Source organism: Vicia villosa, linkage group LG1 (assembly GCF_029867415.1).
Source record: "Vicia villosa cultivar HV-30 ecotype Madison, WI linkage group LG1, Vvil1.0, whole genome shotgun sequence".
NCBI classification, from domain to species: Eukaryota; Viridiplantae; Streptophyta; class Magnoliopsida; order Fabales; family Fabaceae; genus Vicia; species Vicia villosa.
The window spans coordinates 41,618,609-41,638,758 of record NC_081180.1 but is presented as its reverse complement, the minus strand read 5'-3'; the positions used below and the strand labels follow the sequence as shown (position 1 = coordinate 41,638,758).

The window sequence follows — 20,150 nt, the reverse complement described above, 5'->3', positions numbered from 1 at the left end:
TAGTATTACTTTTCAAATTCAATTTTTAATAAATAAATCTACCAATTACTTTCAAATTTATTATATATTTATAGAAAATTATTATTTAAAAAGATTTTTTTTTAATGCAATTATTTTTAAATCATCAAGCATGACTTTTTATAATTTTCATGTATTTTATAAAAATTAATTATGTACACATAGTTAAAAAGATTCATCTTTCTTTTCTTCTTTGGAATACTATTGTTTTGAATGATTTTTTACAATTTTCATAAATCTTTTACAAAAAACAATTATATATATTTAATTTGTAAATTAATATAATAAATAAGATTACATTTAAATTGGTCGACCTAATATACTTAATAAACTTTTCTATAAATCTTAGTCCGACTATATAAATTAATAGCTTTTAAAAATATTTGAGCCGGATTTTTTTATTAAATGAATTAAACTGAACTCTTTAAGTAGGTTAGACCATCGACTTTTTCGGACGGCCTGAAATATTTCTACTCTTATTTATCAAACAATTCTTTAGTATATAATTTTTTTAATTATTAAAAATATTTCATTTTTATCTCATCAACTATAAGTCAAACATATAAATAATTTTTATATAAAACTTACAAATAATTCCATTTAATATAAATCTATTTTATAACCAAAATTTCATAATAAAGTAAAACATCAAACAAGTCTTTATTGTATAAAATTTTTTAAATGTTTAAAAGTATTTGATTTTTATTTTATTTAAAAATAAAGTCAAACATATGAATAATTTTTATACAAAACTAAAAAAAACAATACCATCTATATTAATATATTTTACAAACAAAATATTAATAATAAAGTAAAGCATACAAAAATCTTTATTGAATAAAACTTTTTAAATTATTAAAAATATTTGATTTTCATCTTAATTAACAATAAAGTCAAACATATGAATATTTTTTATATGTATACATATATATGTATATATATATATATATATATATATATATATATATATATATATATATATATATATATATATATATATATATAACAAAAATTTAATAATAAAGTAAAATAAAATGTACAAAAAAGTAAAAAATTAATGAGATTGATATCTCTATTCTTTTACTATATAAATTCATTTTGGTTATTTACCTTAAAAAAAGTTAATAGTAATTTCTTAACTCGTCAAGATTCTTTAAAATTTTATTTATTTAGCGACTAATTTTTATTTTTTCGCTACTAATTAGATTAAAAAAACTAACATAATACGTTTTGAATAGTTAAATGATTAATATAAAAAAAAATTAAGTTAAAAGATCAAAATAAATTAGTAGATCACTATACATAATAAAAAAAATATTAAACTTTAAATTAAAGTCAAACATATGAATACTTTTTATGTAAAACTTACATAAATTTATTTTACAATAAAAATTTAATAAAATAAAGCATCAGACAAATATTTAATATATATAATTTTTTTAAGTTATTAAAAATATCTGATTTTTATCATAAGTAACAATAAAGTCAAACATATGAATATTTTAAATATAAAACTAAAAAAAATACCATCTTACAGATATTTATTCTACAAAAATTTAATAATAAAGCAAAATAAAGTAAAAAAAAAAATCAAAATATCAAACATTTATTTGACTGTGATTAAATTAATAAATGAGATCCATTTCTCTACTTTTTTTTAATATATAAATTCAATTAAGTTATACCACATAAATTATTTTATATATTTTTAAATTATCTCTATAAATATTTATATACTTTAATTTATTAAATGCATGTACACGTGTAACAAAAATTAATGGATATATACAAAATAAGTATACATGGTATTTTTTCTTTTCAAAAAAATATCTAGAATATTAAATAAAATAATATTAAAAATAATCTCTAAATTAATTGAATAGAGAATGCGGCGCGCTCTATCTCAATTCTCTTCTGCCACTATCCCTCTCATAAATATCCAATCTCCCTCTCTATCGCTCTCTGCAACTGCTCTATTCAACTTGGAGCAGAGACTCAACCACACCAACCAAATTTTTATTTATTTATTTATTCAAATAAATAAAAACTTTATAATATTTATCGATAATTTCAACTATGGGAAGCAACACTGTTGATATTTCCGACTCCAGCAATCCCAATGCTCCCTTCAAGCGCACTAGGAGCCACTTCGTTTTCCGCCTTCTCTGCCACGCGTCACGCGTCGGAGCTTTCATCGGAAAGTCCGGTTCGGCGATTAAGTCGCTTCAGCAACTCTGTGATGCTAAGATCCGAGTTGACAATGCCCCGATGGAGTGTCCTGAGAGAGTTATTGTGATTGTCATCAAGCTTGATGAAGGTCATGATGGCGGAGAAGTTCCCAAGGCGACGGAGGCTTTGCTGAAGGTGTTTGAGAGGATACTGGACGTGGCTGCTGCTGAGAGTGAAGGGACTGAAGAAGTTGGAGATAGGGTGGTTTCGTGTAGGCTGTTGGCGAATGGTGGTCAGGCGGGTTCTGTTATTGGAAAAGGAGGGAAGGTTGTGGAGAAGATTAGGAGTGATACTGGATGTCGAATTAGGGTTTTGAATGACAAGTTGCCGGTTTGCATTAAGCCTTCCGATGAAATCATTGAGGTTATTTATTTACTCACTTTCTCTGATTACTGAAATCATTGTTTCTTTTTGCTTTTTCCATGTTATTGAATACTTGCTTGCTTTGATTACTTGGTGATACACTGATAGTTTCAGTTGGCATTGTAGTTATTAAGGTTTGGTCAATTAGGTTAATTTTGGACTAGATATTGAATTGATAGATAAGTATAAATGATGTTTCTGATGCATGAATTTGACATCAAATTCTGACAACAACTTAGATGGTTATCTCAATGTAAATATGTGGTTAATTATGTTCAGTGGATTGGTTAATGAATATAACAAGGTGTTATAAATCGTAAACCATTCACTCAACACAATTAACCAGTGTTTTGAATATCATTAACCACTACTGCAAACCGTGGTAAATGAGTATCATGAATATTTGAACCCTTGAAAGTCATACTCCATAAGTTTTGCTGAAGCTACGACTAGTAGCTTTTACGCACCGTGCGGTCACACCGTGGTTTTTAAATATACCAAAAATAGCTTAAGCTACTTAAATTTATTGGAAATATGAATTAAATAAGTTGTACTACAGTTCAGTAGTTACATCCAAATGCAATAACTCTTGAAGAAATAGCATCAGTTAAACGAGGGACCTCCTCCGACTGAACTGGTGCATAATACCCTCCTGCCGCTTGGTAATGAACAATAAAGGGCAGTCTAGTGGACGAGGCTTCCACCAGGTGGGGTTTGGGGAGAGTAGATGTATGCAGTTATATCACCAAAAGTGAAGAGGCTGTTTGCATGATTTGAACCCGTCACCTCTATGTCATAGGGAAATATCTTACCATTACACAAATACATTTTTGACATGTGAAAGACAATAATCGAGATGGTGGATTTGATTTTTGTTCAATGTAGACAAGGAAAGAAAATGACATTAGTTAGGAGGTTAAATGGGAAAGTATAACATGGAAATGTGCAAGTTGCCCTACAAAATTTCAAGACTAAACAAGTAAAATACTGGCGGTCAATTGCGTAATTCCAATAAATTAATGTTTGTATAGATCTCGCCATTGATGATATTAGTTATTGTGGTTAAATGGGAAAGTGTAGCATAGATAATGTGTAAATTTCCAACAAAGTTACAAGTCTAAACAAACCGCGCTTTAAAGGAAAGTAATAAAATACTCAGATTTAATTGCGTGACAAATTCTTGTCTATATATCTACATTCTCGTGACCGTACTTCATTTCGGTACGCCATACTAGTAGGGCATGTACCAGCTTCCTAGGGGCTATCCTGGAATGGATTGATCATCAAAGGAAAATTGTGTACTCTGTGATAGCTTAGGCTGCCTCTAGGTAACACATTTCTGCTCTTGTTTCTTGTGTTTTCTTTTTATGATTTGACCTTAGCAGCAGAATTCTCATGGATATCAAATTGGTTTTCCATGACAGCCAGAAATTACTATGATCCAACTAAATCAGTCCATTAAAATTAAATAAGTAATTGAATAGATTGGTAGATCTTTCCACCCTTGTATAGTTTGAAGTTTAAGTTAAAGGTGTAGACCTAGTTAGTGGTTACTGTTTCCTTAAGGTGGCTAGGGAGTCAACTCTTGAAGGGTGTTATAGGTTTCTATTATGTTTTAGCTTTTAGCTTTGGCTACCTTAGGTGCAGTTTAAAATAGGACTTAAATTTCATGCTTAATGTTGTGAGCATGTTATAGCTCACTAATCAAAGGATACCTGAATATGCTATGAACTTCGAATTTATCTATGCTATCTAATTTTTCAAAATACTGAGTAAATATATTTTTGGGAGTGTTGTCAGATACAAGGCACTGCATCATCTGTTAAGAAGGCCCTCATTGCTATTGCTGGCCGACTTCAAGGTCCTCCTCCTCCTCCCGACAGAACAAAGATGATGGGAACCAGACCTAATGAAGTATCTCAGCGTGAAACTTCTGATGTTCCCCATGAGGGTTTAACTGATCCTAATATGGATTGCCATTTGCAGCAGACCTCTGCATTATCTACTTCACCCATTAGGTCTGATGTCAGTGCCTCTAAAGTTCATCCGTTGTCAGCTGAAGCTAATAGAGTCTCAGCCCTGGATCCGGAAGCACTTCAGCTGGAAGTTACCTTTAGAATTCTTTGTTCCAGTGATAGGATTGACACTGTAATTGGGAAAGATGGAAGTACTTTGAAAACTCTTCAGAACGAAACAGGAGCTGGTATAATTGTTGGTCCCCCAGTATTTGAGTGCGAGGATCGGCTGATTACTGTTACTGCTTTAGAGGTTTGTCAAATATAACTGTTTTTCTTATACTGTTGTTTCTTATCTTCTTAATATTCCAGTGTGTATCATTATGTGTACTTGTTAATTTTCCTTTTTCTGATTTATTCTTTTTTCGGCAGAATCCTGAATCGAGATTTTCTCCAGCACAGAAGGCTGTTGTGCTTATTTTCTGCAGGTCTGTTGAGGGTTCTGTTGAGAAGGGGCTAGACTTGCGATCATACAAGGGGCCACCTGTCACTGCACGACTTGTAGTCCCATCCAACCAAGTGGGTGTTTTGTTAGGGAAAGCAGGAGCAATAGTCTCCGAAATCCGGAAGGCCACGTGGACCAACATCCGAGTAATTGGGAATGGTCAAGTTCCAAAGTGTGCATCTTATAATGAGTGGTACAGGTGTGGAGATCATTTGTTTTTTGGATTTACAATCAAAAGATGCTTAAGAATGCTTTTATATTTTCTTAACATGTCATTTTCTGTATTCTGTTAAGTTTAAGAAGAAATTTTCTCACCTTTAAATTAAGAGTTAACAATGCACTTCATATCTTTCTTATGCTTTGTCTGGTTTGTATACAGCTAGGGCGTACCTTGTGTGTCTAAACATGGTAGTATTTGCTTATCCCTCAAACAAACAGTTTCCCTTTATGAGCTATATTAGAAATATAAGCTGTTTTTTTCTCTTTTATGGAGGGAAAGAGTAACATTTTAAAATTGAGGCTTTTTTTTTGTATCTTATTATATACCTGTACCCTTGAAATCACCGACATATTAGTCAAAATGATATGGATGGTCTTCCTGATGCATATATCAGTTATTGCAATTGGTATGTTGTGGCTGCTCAATTTTCCTTCATGTGTTTGCATGATCGGGGAAATCTGATCTTCACACTTTCCAAAGATGATATGCACAATTTCCTTGGCAAAATGTGTAGTGATTGTAACATATGCTATGATAATTCAACATATATTTCTTATTATATCCAAGCATTTACTTTCATCCCTATGCAATAATCACAATGTGTGTGTCAATATACTTTGTTTACAAAGTCCACAAAATCTTGCGGTGTCTTCAGGCATTTATTAACTATTGTATATCCGTTCATTTTTTTCATCAGATATCAGGTGATTTTCCAAATGTTCAAGATGCATTATATAAAGCTACTAGTAGACTGCGAGATAACTTTTTTGCCATAGCCCAAAACACTGGTGGAGCTGGTATCTACAGGAGACCGAGTGACTCCGTTCCTTCAAGTCTTGGAGGCACACCAGTTGTTGGTGCTAATCGTGACCTCAATGTTCATTCTTTATCTCAAAGCATAGATCATCTGACTCTTTCTCGAAATTTAGACCGCTCTTCTGGAACAGGGGTATGGACACCAAAGGTATGCCTCTTTCTCTCTATTGGCTTGTTTTATTTTCCAAGTCTTCCCTTGTTGTTATATGATTAAATTTGATGACAGACGGTGGGTGGGATAAATTCTGGATTCCCTGATGATGTGAGCAGGAGATGGACTCCTCATAAAGGTGGCTTAGATCTTGGCAGGTTGGTGATATATATAAAAAATACAAAAGACCTGCTTTAATATAAATCAATTATTTGATGAAGAACATACTATAGGCCTTCCTAGTATCACACAATAGGATATGGATGACTAGGAAGTAGTACTTATGGTTTGTATGCCTGCATGATATTGTTTGTTTGTGTCTTTGAACTCATACTGTCATATTCTGAATATTACTCTTTTTTGGTCTGCAGTGGAATTGCAACTTCTGTTGTAACTAATACAACTGTGGAACTTATGGTTCCGAATAATATTATTAGCCGCGTGTATGGGGAAAATGGTAACAATCTGAATCAGTTGAGACAGGTACATAATTTCCTTTAAGTTTTTACAAAAACTTATACTTTGTTTGGTTGCTTACAGGCTTGTCGTGTTAATTATTGTGAACTTACTTGTGTGTTCTAATTATTTGATTTCATAATTGGTTATATGCTCAAAAATTTGTTCCTAGATAAAAACTATGCATTGATACTGAAAGTACTTGAAACTTTGGCTGCTTTATATCATCTCGTGCTTACATATTTTTCTCTGGATATGTCAGCATTGTTCTTATGAACATTGTGACTTATCCAGAGATACTGTGGAAGTCGCCTGAAAACTGTCTTTTTAACTAGTTGTGTTCTCATTTTAGATATCAGGTGCCAAGGTTACCATTCATGAAGCTCATCCGGGAACAAGTAACGGAACAACTATTGTCTTATCGGGCACACCTGATGAAACCCAAGCAGCGCAGAGCCTTCTCCAAGCTTTTATTATCAATGGATCATGATAATATCACCTGGCCGATGCCCCTTAAATTTTCAACAGTTTTGAATTTTGTCAGACATAGTTTTCCCATTTTTGCGAATAATTTTTTGACCTCACCAAAAAGCATGTATAGGTCATTAATTTTATCCCGCCAATAATCTTTTGATAAATCAATTCAGTGCAGGCTGTTCATTGAACGGTAATATATCGTCTCAACCCTGGTCTCTTGATTCTCTTTAGGGTATACTTCAACTCATTGTGTTCAACTATTCTTTTGGAAGTATTTTCCTGATAAAGATTTCAACTCATTGTGTTCAACCATTCTTTTGGAAGTATTTTCCTGATAAGGATGTCATGCCATGTCTTGATTCAACTACTGAATGTAGTTTTATTTCATGGTTTTAGACAAACTTGCCTTTAAATATTTCAAATTTTATCGTTGGTCATGCATATATTACACACTAAAATTTATAAAAAAAAAAGATAATTATAACAGAGATAGTGGGTTTTTGTTGCACAAAGTTACCAATCAAAATATGTTGAACGTTTTACAATTGATATACAAACTAAATGGTAATGAGTTTATGAAGAGATACATATCATAGTTCTCTTCACAAGCATTTTTTTTATAACCCCTTACCCAACATGCATATATTACACACAATCACGCAAAATAGAATCACGCCAGCCAAGGATGATCAATGATCCTCCGCGGTTGTATCAGTTGACAGCAGCAGGGGAAGGATTAAGAGTGATTACCACATTATCATGGACTCCCTGCAACAGTAGCTCGCCCTCGTATGCAACTACTTTACGCTTTTTGGCAGCTCTTAGCGTGCCAACAAGTGCTTCAAATATATTTGCGCACCGATCATCGTGAAAGAGTGTTCCGAATGTAACCTTCACAATGCACGACATATTTTATTCAACTAGCATGAAAATCAATACACCATCACTTGCTATATCCTAATTGATTCATGGATTTTCATACCATATGAGTTTGGACCAAGATCTATATTCTATGTAACAAGTTTTAAATCACTAAATATTGATACGCTGTTTAGTGCTTACTTCAATGCTTGTGTACACTGAAAAGGGTAATTATGCATTTGTAGATACATTCGTAATAATGCATATGTTATTAGAGAGAACGCATGTTTCTTGTGATATTTCCCAAAAGAGAATAGATCTGTGAACAAAATGTAGACCTAATATTGTGACTGATCTTGTCATCTAGATCCATAAGAATAAGAAAGCTATCACGTTCAATAACTACATCATATTGATAAATATCTATCAACATATCTCGATCTGAGTCAAGTGTTTATTAAAAGGGCTTATCTATATGCATCATGAAAATATATATATGGATTCTAAGGAAAATAATGAAGAATATAGAAAGATGAAGATAAAGAAGGAGGAATCATTTTGTTACCTTGTAAGAACCATCTGTTTGAACCTCTCCAAGCCTCTTGATTTCTTCCCTGAGCTTTTCAACCTCTTCTTCTACATTCATCATTACAATATTCTTCTTCTCGGACCACCAAAAACAGGAAAGTATCTTTGTTTATGTGTGGGAAGTTTTTTGTTCAGCCTAAAAGCATTTTATATTTTGTTTTGATATTATTATATTTGCATCTATGTGCAAGTTACAAAAAGTAAAATGTATGGTGGACTTTTGATAGATTAAAGTAATGTTTGGGGAGTTCCTATAATTTGTGGGGCTTTCTAAATACTAAACTATAGGTGTATTAAGTTATGAGAAAATAATACAAATAATATTTATTCCATTTAATTAAAGATAATTATCAGCGCAAAGCTTGGGTGATGTTTTATAGATGTTGTTGGTGCTTATCACTAGTATATTTTTTATTGGGTAGGAGATGAATCAATGATCATTGCAATGTGGGGTCATTCCTTTTATCAGTTCTGTTAAAAATATATTTAAAATAATTTTAATTTATATTTTTTTAAACCCTAATTTGTTAGGAGTTTTTCCACAGTTTTACCTGACACTCTCGCCAAAGCATATGAAAGATCAAAATATCTAAACTAAAATATTCATCATTTCACAAAATTTATAGGCAAATGTCAAAAATTTTAAATATTTGGGACGATACTGGAAATTTTGAGGCGACTATCGGAAATTTCACTAAATAGTAAGTATTTTCGATTATTTTTCAAAATTTCCGATAGAAATTCACGGAAATTTCAAAATTTTCGTACATTATAGAGGTATTTGTAGCGGAAAATTTGAAAATTCCAGTAGTTTAATTTTTTTTTTTTAAATATCGGAAACTTCAGAATTTCTGGCAGTTCCTATTTTTTTGAAAAAATATCGGAAATTTCAGAATTTCTGGTGGTTCCTATTTTTTTGAAAAAATACCAAAAATCACAGAATTTTTGGTAGTTCATTTTTTAACTAATTTGTTTGTCTTATTTACTTGTTTAGGATCGTAATTATAGATGGTTCTGTTGCGGGCAGACTTGTTGATAGAGCGGATGCTTAGACACGGAGGGATGAGGCAGAGACTTCCCAACTACGGGTTGGAAGACATCCTTCAACCGGTTCTCACCAGAAACGATTGGCTGAGCAGACGCAATACCATGCACCCAGACGTCGGACTGCTATAATTGCTACTACTACGGAGGTACATGTACCCGAGGGTGAGCCAGTACCTATGGAGGAGCCAGTTGTGCATGTCTCGGTTGTGGAGAAGCCAGTTGTGGAGGTACCAGTTGTGGAGGAGACAATTGTAGTGGTGCTCGATGTGGAGGAGCAGGTACTCGTTGTAGAGGTGGTTGTTGAAGAGGCTCCTCCGGTGGTTTATGAGGTGTCTTCTGCTGAAACAGACGCCACGACACACGCGTCTACATTATGAGCAATAAAATAAACATAACTTAACATGAAAATAACATGAACATAACTTAAACATTGATAAATGATTCAGGATGTTTCAACATCGTCATAATATCTCAACTAATCTCACAATTATTGCATCCACCTAGATTGGACCCTTCTGTTGTTTGGGTAGTGCAAGTGACAATCCGTTTGGATTTTAGAGCATAAAGAGGGGTGTTCTTTGTGAGCCTAAAATCAATAGGAGAATTCATGTCGTTGAAGTACACAAAAGCGAGATACCAAAATTAAGACATTGAGATGTTTTTTTGTTAATAACATATGAATCATATCTATACAAGTTTTAAATCATTAGGGATCACACAAAAGTGTCGTTGCAATCACAACCCTACAAAAGTATTGGCACAATCACAACCACACAAAAATAATACTATAAATTTTTAAAGAGTGTGAAAAATATCCAATATACCGAATTTTTTTGAAATTTTTGGTAAATCACACACCAAACATTTCAAATATTCTGAACATATACTGAATATTTTGTAGACAATACCAGATATTTTGCGCCTGAGAGAAATTTTTACAAAAATTGATTAATGAAAAAAATGAGAAGATATTTTGAATATTTAGGTACAAATTGGTATGTGGGGTTGTTAGGTACAAATTGGGGGTGCCAGTTAGATTTCTCGTAAGATTGGAATGCCAAGCCCAGTCCACTTTCTTTTAAAAAGAGGCCCATCCTTGCAGCTCTGTCTTCATTGTAGTCGTACTCAACTCAACCACGCGGAAAACGCAGGCGGCATCTCCGTTCTGTCACCACCGCGTCAACCTGCCGTCGCAACTCACCTCTTCGCCGTCTCTCTTCATCCCTCAAGGAACCGTAAGTTCTTCAATCATTCCTTAATGCACTGTGCGATCTTACATGCTGTTTTGAAAGAAATTGGGATTCCTTACAATATTGTTCACTGCTTTTGACGTTGCTGCGCGAATGTCTGTTTTTGATTCTCTAGATATAATTTTGTTTACAACTTTTTTCAGGAGTTTTTTTCCTTTCAAATATGAATGAGAACATGAAGCACTTTCAAAAGAAATTAACAGAATTGGAGCTCGAAGCTGAACATCTTCTCTTAGCCCGGCATCAGGTTATTACAAATTTATTATAATATGTTATGTTGTTAGGTTAACAAAGGCTGTTTTCCAATCAAAATATTCAAATTCAATCAAAATATGTTATGTTGTTAGGTTAACAAAGGCTGTTTTCCAATCAAAATATTCAAATTCAATCAAAATATGTTATGTTGTTAGGTTAACAAAGGCTGTTTTCCAATCAAAATATTCAAATTCAATCAAAATATGTTATGTTGTTAGGTTAACAAAGGCTGTTTTCCAATCAAAATATTCAAATTCAATCAAAATATGTTATGTTGTTAGGTTAACAAAGGCTGTTTTCCAATCAAAATATTCAAATTCAATCAAAATATGTTATGTTGTTAGGTTAACAAAGGCTGTTTTCCAATCAAAATATTCAAATTCAATCAAAATATGTTATGTTGTTAGGTTAACAAAGGCTGTTTTCCAATCAAAATATTCAAATTCAATCAAAATATGTTATGTTGTTAGGTTAACAAAGGCTGTTTTCCAATCAAAATATTCAAATTCAATCAAAATATGTTATGTTGTTAGGTTAACAAAGGTTGTTTTCCAATCAAAATATTCAAATTCAATCAAAATATGTTATGTTGTTAGGTTAACAAAGGCTGTTTTCCAATCAAAATATTCAAATTCAATCAAAATATGTTATGTTGTTAGGTTAACAAAGGCTGTTTTCCAATCAAAATATTCAAATTCAATCAAAATATGTTATGTTGTTAGGTTAACAAAGGCTGTTTTCCAATCAAAATATTCAAATTCAATCAAAATATGTTATGTTGTTAGGTTAACAAAGGCTGTTTTCCAATCAAAATAATTTTAATTTATATTTTTTTAAACCCTAATTTGTTAGGAGTTTTTCCACAGTTTTACCTGACACTCTCGCCAAAGCATATGAAAGATCAAAATATCTAAACTAAAATATTCATCATTTCACAAAATTTATAGGCAAATGTCAAAAATTTTAAATATTTGGGACGATACTGGAAATTTTGAGGCGACTATCGGAAATTTCACTAAATAGTAAGTATTTTCGATTATTTTTCAAAATTTCCGATAGAAATTCACGGAAATTTCAAAATTTTCGTACATTATAGAGGTATTTGTAGCGGAAAATTTGAAAATTCCAGTAGTTTAATTTTTTTTTTTAAATATCGGAAACTTCAGAATTTCTGGCAGTTCCTATTTTTTTGAAAAAATATCGGAAATTTCAGAATTTCTGGTAGTTCCTATTTTTTTGAAAAAATACCAAAAATCACAGAATTTTTGGTAGTTCATTTTTTAACTAATTTGTTTGTCTTATTTACTTGTTTAGGATCGTAATTATAGATGGTTCTGTTGCGGGCAGACTTGTTGATAGAGCGGATGCTTAGACACGGAGGGATGAGGCAGAGACTTCCCAACTACGGGTTGGAAGACATCCTTCAACCGGTTCTCACCAGAAACGATTGGCTGAGCAGACGCAATACCATGCACCCAGACGTCGGACTGCTATAATTGCTACTACTACGGAGGTACATGTACCCGAGGGTGAGCCAGTACCTATGGAGGAGCCAGTTGTGCATGTCTCGGTTGTGGAGAAGCCAGTTGTGGAGGTACCAGTTGTGGAGGAGACAATTGTAGTGGTGCTCGATGTGGAGGAGCAGGTACTCGTTGTAGAGGTGGTTGTTGAAGAGGCTCCTCCGGTGGTTTATGAGGTGTCTTCTGCTGAAACAGACGCCACGACACACGCGTCTACATTATGAGCAATAAAATAAACATAACTTAACATGAAAATAACATGAACATAACTTAAACATTGATAAATGATTCAGGATGTTTCAACATCGTCATAATATCTCAACTAATCTCACAATTATTGCATCCACCTAGATTGGACCCTTCTGTTGTTTGGGTAGTGCAAGTGACAATCCGTTTGGATTTTAGAGCATAAAGAGGGGTGTTCTTTGTGAGCCTAAAATCAATAGGAGAATTCATGTCGTTGAAGTACACAAAAGCGAGATACCAAAATTAAGACATTGAGATGTTTTTTTGTTAATAACATATGAATCATATCTATACAAGTTTTAAATCATTAGGGATCACACAAAAGTGTCGTTGCAATCACAACCCTACAAAAGTATTGGCACAATCACAACCACACAAAAATAATACTATAAATTTTTAAAGAGTGTGAAAAATATCCAATATACCGAATTTTTTTGAAATTTTTGGTAAATCACACACCAAACATTTCAAATATTCTGAACATATACTGAATATTTTGTAGACAATACCAGATATTTTGCGCCTGAGAGAAATTTTTACAAAAATTGATTAATGAAAAAAATGAGAAGATATTTTGAATATTTAGGTACAAATTGGTATGTGGGGTTGTTAGGTACAAATTGGGGGTGCCAGTTAGATTTCTCGTAAGATTGGAATGCCAAGCCCAGTCCACTTTCTTTTAAAAAGAGGCCCATCCTTGCAGCTCTGTCTTCATTGTAGTCGTACTCAACTCAACCACGCGGAAAACGCAGGCGGCATCTCCGTTCTGTCACCACCGCGTCAACCTGCCGTCGCAACTCACCTCTTCGCCGTCTCTCTTCATCCCTCAAGGAACCGTAAGTTCTTCAATCATTCCTTAATGCACTGTGCGATCTTACATGCTGTTTTGAAAGAAATTGGGATTCCTTACAATATTGTTCACTGCTTTTGACGTTGCTGCGCGAATGTCTGTTTTTGATTCTCTAGATATAATTTTGTTTACAACTTTTTTCAGGAGTTTTTTTCCTTTCAAATATGAATGAGAACATGAAGCACTTTCAAAAGAAATTAACAGAATTGGAACTCGAAGCTGAACATCTTCTCTTAGCCCGGCATCAGGTTATTACAAATTTATTATAATATGTTATGTTGTTAGGTTAACAAAGGCTGTTTTCCAATCAAAATATTCAAATTCAATCAAAATATGTTATGTTGTTAGGTTAACAAAGGCTGTTTTCCAATCAAAATATTCAAATTCAATCAAAATATGTTATGTTGTTAGGTTAACAAAGGCTGTTTTCCAATCAAAATATTCAAATTCAATCAAAATATGTTATGTTGTTAGGTTAACAAAGGCTGTTTTCCAATCAAAATATTCAAATTCAATCAAAATATGTTATGTTGTTAGGTTAACAAAGGCTGTTTTCCAATCAAAATATTCAAATTCAATCAAAATATGTTATGTTGTTAGGTTAACAAAGGCTGTTTTCCAATCAAAATATTCAAATTCAATCAAAATATGTTATGTTGTTAGGTTAACAAAGGCTGTTTTCCAATCAAAATATTCAAATTCAATCAAAATATGTTATGTTGTTAGGTTAACAAAGGCTGTTTTCCAATCAAAATATTCAAATTCAATCAAAATATGTTATGTTGTTAGGTTAACAAAGGCTGTTTTCCAATCAAAATATTCAAATTCAATCAAAATATGTTATGTTGTTAGGTTAACAAAGGCTGTTTTCCAATCAAAATATTCAAATTCAATCAAAATATGTTATGTTGTTAGGTTAACAAAGGTTGTTTTCCAATCAAAATATTCAAATTCAATCAAATTATGTTATGTTGTTAGGTTAACAAAGGCTGTTTTCCAATCAAAATATTCAAATTCAATCAAAATATGTTATGTTGTTAGGTTAACAAAGGCTGTTTTCCAATCAAAATAATTTTAATTTATATTTTTTTAAACCCTAATTTGTTAGGAGTTTTTCCACAGTTTTACCTGACACTCTCGCCAAAGCATATGAAAGATCAAAATATCTAAACTAAAATATTCATCATTTCACAAAATTTATAGGCAAATGTCAAAAATTTTAAATATTTGGGACGATACTGGAAATTTTGAGGCGACTATCGGAAATTTCACTAAATAGTAAGTATTTTCGATTATTTTTCAAAATTTCCGATAGAAATTCACGGAAATTTCAAAATTTTCGTACATTATAGAGGTATTTGTAGCGGAAAATTTGAAAATTCCAGTAGTTTAATTTTTTTTTTTTAAATATCGGAAACTTCAGAATTTCTGGCAGTTCCTATTTTTTTGAAAAAATATCGGAAATTTCAGAATTTCTGGTAGTTCCTATTTTTTTGAAAAAATACCAAAAATCACAGAATTTTTGGTAGTTCATTTTTTAACTAATTTGTTTGTCTTATTTACTTGTTTAGGATTGTAATTATAGATGGTTCTGTTGCGGGCAGACTTGTTGATAGAGTGGATGCTTAGACACGGAGGGATGAGGCAGAGACTTCCCAACTACGGGTTGGAAGACATCCTTCAACCGGTTCTCACCAGAAACGATTGGCTGAGCAGACGCAATACCATGCACCCAGACGTCGGACTGCTATAATTGCTACTACTACGGAGGTACATGTACCCGAGGGTGAGCCAGTACCTATGGAGGAGCCAGTTGTGCATGTCTCGGTTGTGGAGAAGCCAGTTGTGGAGGTACCAGTTGTGGAGGAGACAATTGTAGTGGTGCTCGATGTGGAGGAGCAGGTACTCGTTGTAGAGGTGGTTGTTGAAGAGGCTCCTCCGGTGGTTTATGAGGTGTCTTCTGCTGAAACAGACGCCACGACACACGCGTCTACATTATGAGCAATAAAATAAACATAACTTAACATGAAAATAACATGAACATAACTTAAACATTGATAAATGATTCAGGATGTTTCAACATCGTCATAATATCTCAACTAATCTCACAATTATTGCATCCACCTAGATTGGACCCTTCTGTTGTTTGGGTAGTGCAAGTGACAATCCGTTTGGATTTTAGAGCATAAAGAGGGGTGTTCTTTGTGAGCCTAAAATCAATAGGAGAATTCATGTCGTTGAAGTACACAAAAGCGAGATACCAAAATTAAGACATTGAGATGTTTTTTTGTTAATAACATATGAATCATATCTATACAAGTTTTAAATCATTAGGGATCACACAAAAGTGTCGTTGCAATCACAACCCTACAAAAGTATTGGCACAATCACAACCACACAAAAATAATACTATAAATTTTTAAAGAGTGTGAAAAATATCCAATATACCGAATTTTTTTGAAATTTTTGGTAAATCACACACCAAACATTTCAAATATTCTGAACATATACTGAATATTTTGTAGACAATACCAGATATTTTGCGCCTGAGAGAAATTTTTACAAAAATTGATTAATGAAAAAAATGAGAAGATATTTTGAATATTTAGGTACAAATTGGTATGTGGGGTTGTTAGGTACAAATTGGGGGTGCCAGTTAGATTTCTCGTAAGATTGGAATGCCAAGCCCAGTCCACTTTCTTTTAAAAAGAGGCCCATCCTTGCAGCTCTGTCTTCATTGTAGTCGTACTCAACTCAACCACGCGGAAAACGCAGGCGGCATCTCCGTTCTGTCACCACCGCGTCAACCTGCCGTCGCAACTCACCTCTTCGCCGTCTCTCTTCATCCCTCAAGGAACCGTAAGTTCTTCAATCATTCCTTAATGCACTGTGCGATCTTACATGCTGTTTTGAAAGAAATTGGGATTCCTTACAATATTGTTCACTGCTTTTGACGTTGCTGCGCGAATGTCTGTTTTTGATTCTCTAGATATAATTTTGTTTACAACTTTTTTCAGGAGTTTTTTTCCTTTCAAATATGAATGAGAACATGAAGCACTTTCAAAAGAAATTAACAGAATTGGAACTCGAAGCTGAACATCTTCTCTTAGCCCGGCATCAGGTTATTACAAATTTATTATAATATGTTATGTTGTTAGGTTAACAAAGGCTGTTTTCCAATCAAAATATTCAAATTCAATCAAAATATGTTATGTTGTTAGGTTAACAAAGGCTGTTTTCCAATCAAAATATTCAAATTCAATCAAAATATGTTATGTTGTTAGGTTAACAAAGGCTGTTTTCCAATCAAAATATTCAAATTCAATCAAAATATGTTATGTTGTTAGGTTAACAAAGGCTGTTTTCCAATCAAAATATTCAAATTCAATCAAAATATGTTATGTTGTTAGGTTAACAAAGGCTGTTTTCCAATCAAAATATTCAAATTCAATCAAAATATGTTATGTTGTTAGGTTAACAAAGGCTGTTTTCCAATCAAAATATTCAAATTCAATCAAAATATGTTATGTTGTTAGGTTAACAAAGGCTGTTTTCCAATCAAAATATTCAAATTCAATCAAAATATGTTATGTTGTTAGGTTAACAAAGGCTGTTTTCCAATCAAAATATTCAAATTCAATCAAAATATGTTATGTTGTTAGGTTAACAAAGGCTGTTTTCCAATCAAAATATTCAAATTCAATCAAAATATGTTATGTTGTTAGGTTAACAAAGGCTGTTTTCCAATCAAAATATTCAAATTCAATCAAAATATGTTATGTTGTTAGGTTAACAAAGGCTGTTTTCCAATCAAAATATTCAAATTCAATCAAAATATGTTATGTTGTTAGGTTAACAAAGGCTGTTTTCCAATCAAAATATTCAAATTCAATCAAAATATGTTATGTTGTTAGGTTAACAAAGGCTGTTTTCCAATCAAAATATTCAAATTCAATCAAAATATGTTATGTTGTTAGGTTAACAAAGGCTGTTTTCCAATCAAAATATTCAATTTCAATCAAAATATGTTATGTTGTTAGGTTAACAAAGGCTGTTTTCCAATCAAAATATTCAAATTCAATCAAAATATGTTATGTTGTTAGGTTAACAAAGGCTGTTTTCCAATCAAAATATTCAAATTCAATCAAAATATGTTATGTTGTTAGGTTAACAAAGGCTGTTTTCCAATCAAAATATTCAAATTCAATCAAAATATGTTATGTTGTTAGGTTAACAAAGGCTGTTTTCCAATCAAAATATTCAAATTCAATCAAAATATGTTATGTTGTTAGGTTAACAAAGGTTGTTTTCCAATCAAAATATTCAAATTCAATCAAAATATGTTATGTTGTTAGGTTAACAAAGGCTGTTTTCCAATCAAAATATTCAAATTCAATCAAAATATGTTATGTTGTTAGGTTAACAAAGGCTGTTTTCCAATCAAAATATTCAAATTCAATCAAAATATGTTATGTTGTTAGGTTAACAAAGGCTGTTTTCCAATCAAAATATTCAAATTCAATCAAAATATGTTATGTTGTTAGGTTAACAAAGGCTGTTTTCCAATCAAAATATTCAAATTCAATCAAAATATGTTATGTTGTTAGGTTAACAAAGGTTGTTTTCCAATCAAAATATTCAAATTCAATCAAATTATGTTATGTTGTTAGGTTAACAAAGGCTGTTTTCCAATCAAAATATTCAAATTCAATCAAAATATGTTATGTTGTTAGGTTAACAAAGGCTGTTTTCCAATCAAAATAATTTTAATTTATATTTTTTTAAACCCTAATTTGTTAGGAGTTTTTCCACAGTTTTACCTGACACTCTCGCCAAAGCATATGAAAGATCAAAATATCTAAACTAAAATATTCATCATTTCACAAAATTTATAGGCAAATGTCAAAAATTTTAAATATTTGGGACGATACTGGAAATTTTGAGGCGACTATCGGAAATTTCACTAAATAGTAAGTATTTTCGATTATTTTTCAAAATTTCCGATAGAAATTCACGGAAATTTCAAAATTTTCGTACATTATAGAGGTATTTGTAGCGGAAAATTTGAAAATTCCAGTAGTTTAATTTTTTTTTTTTTTAAATATCGGAAACTTCAGAATTTCTGGCAGTTCCTATTTTTTTGAAAAAATATCGGAAATTTCAGAATTTCTGGTAGTTCCTATTTTTTTGAAAAAATACCAAAAATCACAGAATTTTTGGTAGTTCATTTTTTAACTAATTTGTTTGTCTTATTTACTTGTTTAGGATCGTAATTATAGATGGTTCTGTTGCGGGCAGACTTGTTGATAGAGCGGATGCTTAGACACGGAGGGATGAGGCAGAGACTTCCCAACTACGGGTTGGAAGACATCCTTCAACCGGTTCTCACCAGAAACGATTGGCTGAGCAGACGCAATACCATGCACCCAGACGTCGGACTGCTATAATTGCTACTACTACGGAGGTACATGTACCCGAGGGTGAGCCAGTACCTATGGAGGAGCCAGTTGTGCATGTCTCGGTTGTGGAGAAGCCAGTTGTGGAGGTACCAGTTGTGGAGGAGACAATTGTAGTGGTGCTCGATGTGGAGGAGCAGGTACTCGTTGTAGAGGTGGTTGTTGAAGAGGCTCCTCCGGTGGTTTATGAGGTGTCTTCTGCTGAAACAGACGCCACGACACACGCGTCTACATTATGAGCAATAAAATAAACATAACTTAACATGAAAATAACATGAACATAACTTAAACATTGATAAATGATTCAGGATGTTTCAACATCGTCATAATATCTCAACTAATCTCACAATTATTGCATCCACCTAGATTGGACCCTTCTGTTGTTTGGGTAGTGCAAGTGACAATCCGTTTGGATTTTAGAGCATAAAGAGGGGTGTTCTTTGTGAGCCTAAAATCAATAGGAGAATTCATGTCGTTGAAGTACACAAAAGCGAGATACCAAAATTAAGACATTGAGATGTTTTTTTGTTAATAACATATGAATCATATCTATACAAGTTTTAAATCATTAGGGATCACACAAAAGTGTCGTTGCAATCACAACCCTACAAAAGTATTGGCACAATCACAACCACACAAAAATAATACTATAAATTTTTAAAGAGTGTGAAAAATATCCAATATACCGAATTTTTTTGAAATTTTTGGTAAATCACACACCAAACATTTCAAATATTCTGAACATATACTGAATATTTTGTAGACAATACCAGATATTTTGCGCCTGAGAGAAATTTTTACAAAAATTGATTAATGAAAAAAATGAGAAGATATTTTGAATATTTAGGTACAAATTGGTATGTGGGGTTGTTAGGTACAAATTGGGG

At 32.4% G+C, this 20,150-nt stretch overlaps 2 protein-coding genes across 2 annotated transcripts; one reads left to right on the top strand and one right to left on the bottom strand.

Moving 5' to 3' along the window:
- Positions 1-1,931: 1,931 nt before the first annotated feature.
- LOC131635370 (KH domain-containing protein HEN4-like) lies at positions 1,932-7,531 on the top strand. The gene is made up of 7 exons (XM_058905989.1): positions 1,932-2,610; positions 4,411-4,878; positions 4,998-5,259; positions 5,974-6,254; positions 6,333-6,415; positions 6,629-6,740; positions 7,066-7,531. Exons 1-7 carry the CDS (start codon positions 2,095-2,097, stop codon positions 7,201-7,203), a joined length of 1,860 nt encoding a protein of 619 aa, XP_058761972.1. The 5' UTR covers positions 1,932-2,094; the 3' UTR covers positions 7,204-7,531.
- Positions 7,532-7,687: 156 nt separating this feature from the next.
- On the bottom strand, positions 7,688-8,811 carry LOC131635360 (costars family protein At4g33640-like). Its single transcript, XM_058905978.1, has 2 exons — positions 8,617-8,811; positions 7,688-8,081 (listed from the first exon to the last, which is right to left on the bottom strand). Exons 1-2 carry the CDS (start codon positions 8,698-8,700, stop codon positions 7,902-7,904), a joined length of 264 nt encoding a protein of 87 aa, XP_058761961.1. The 5' UTR covers positions 8,701-8,811; the 3' UTR covers positions 7,688-7,901.
- Between the last annotated feature and the right edge of the window lie 11,339 nt (positions 8,812-20,150).

What these genes read in the sequence shown, in the direction of transcription:
- LOC131635360 (XM_058905978.1), bottom strand. Translation starts at nt 8,700, where the DNA reads ATGATGAATGTAGAAGAAGAGGTTGAAAAGCTCAGGGAAGAAATCAAG. An exon ending in AAACAGATGGTTCTTACAAG is followed by an intron (nt 8,082 to 8,616) that starts GTAACAAAATGA and finishes TGCATTGTGAAG; the next exon opens with GTTACATTCGGAACACTCTT.
- LOC131635370 (XM_058905989.1), top strand. Translation starts at nt 2,095, where the DNA reads ATGGGAAGCAACACTGTTGATATTTCCGACTCCAGCAATCCCAATGCT. An exon ending in TTACTGTTACTGCTTTAGAG is followed by an intron (nt 4,879 to 4,997) that starts GTTTGTCAAATA and finishes TTTTTTCGGCAG; the next exon opens with AATCCTGAATCGAGATTTTC. An exon ending in GGTGGCTTAGATCTTGGCAG is followed by an intron (nt 6,416 to 6,628) that starts GTTGGTGATATA and finishes TTTGGTCTGCAG; the next exon opens with TGGAATTGCAACTTCTGTTG.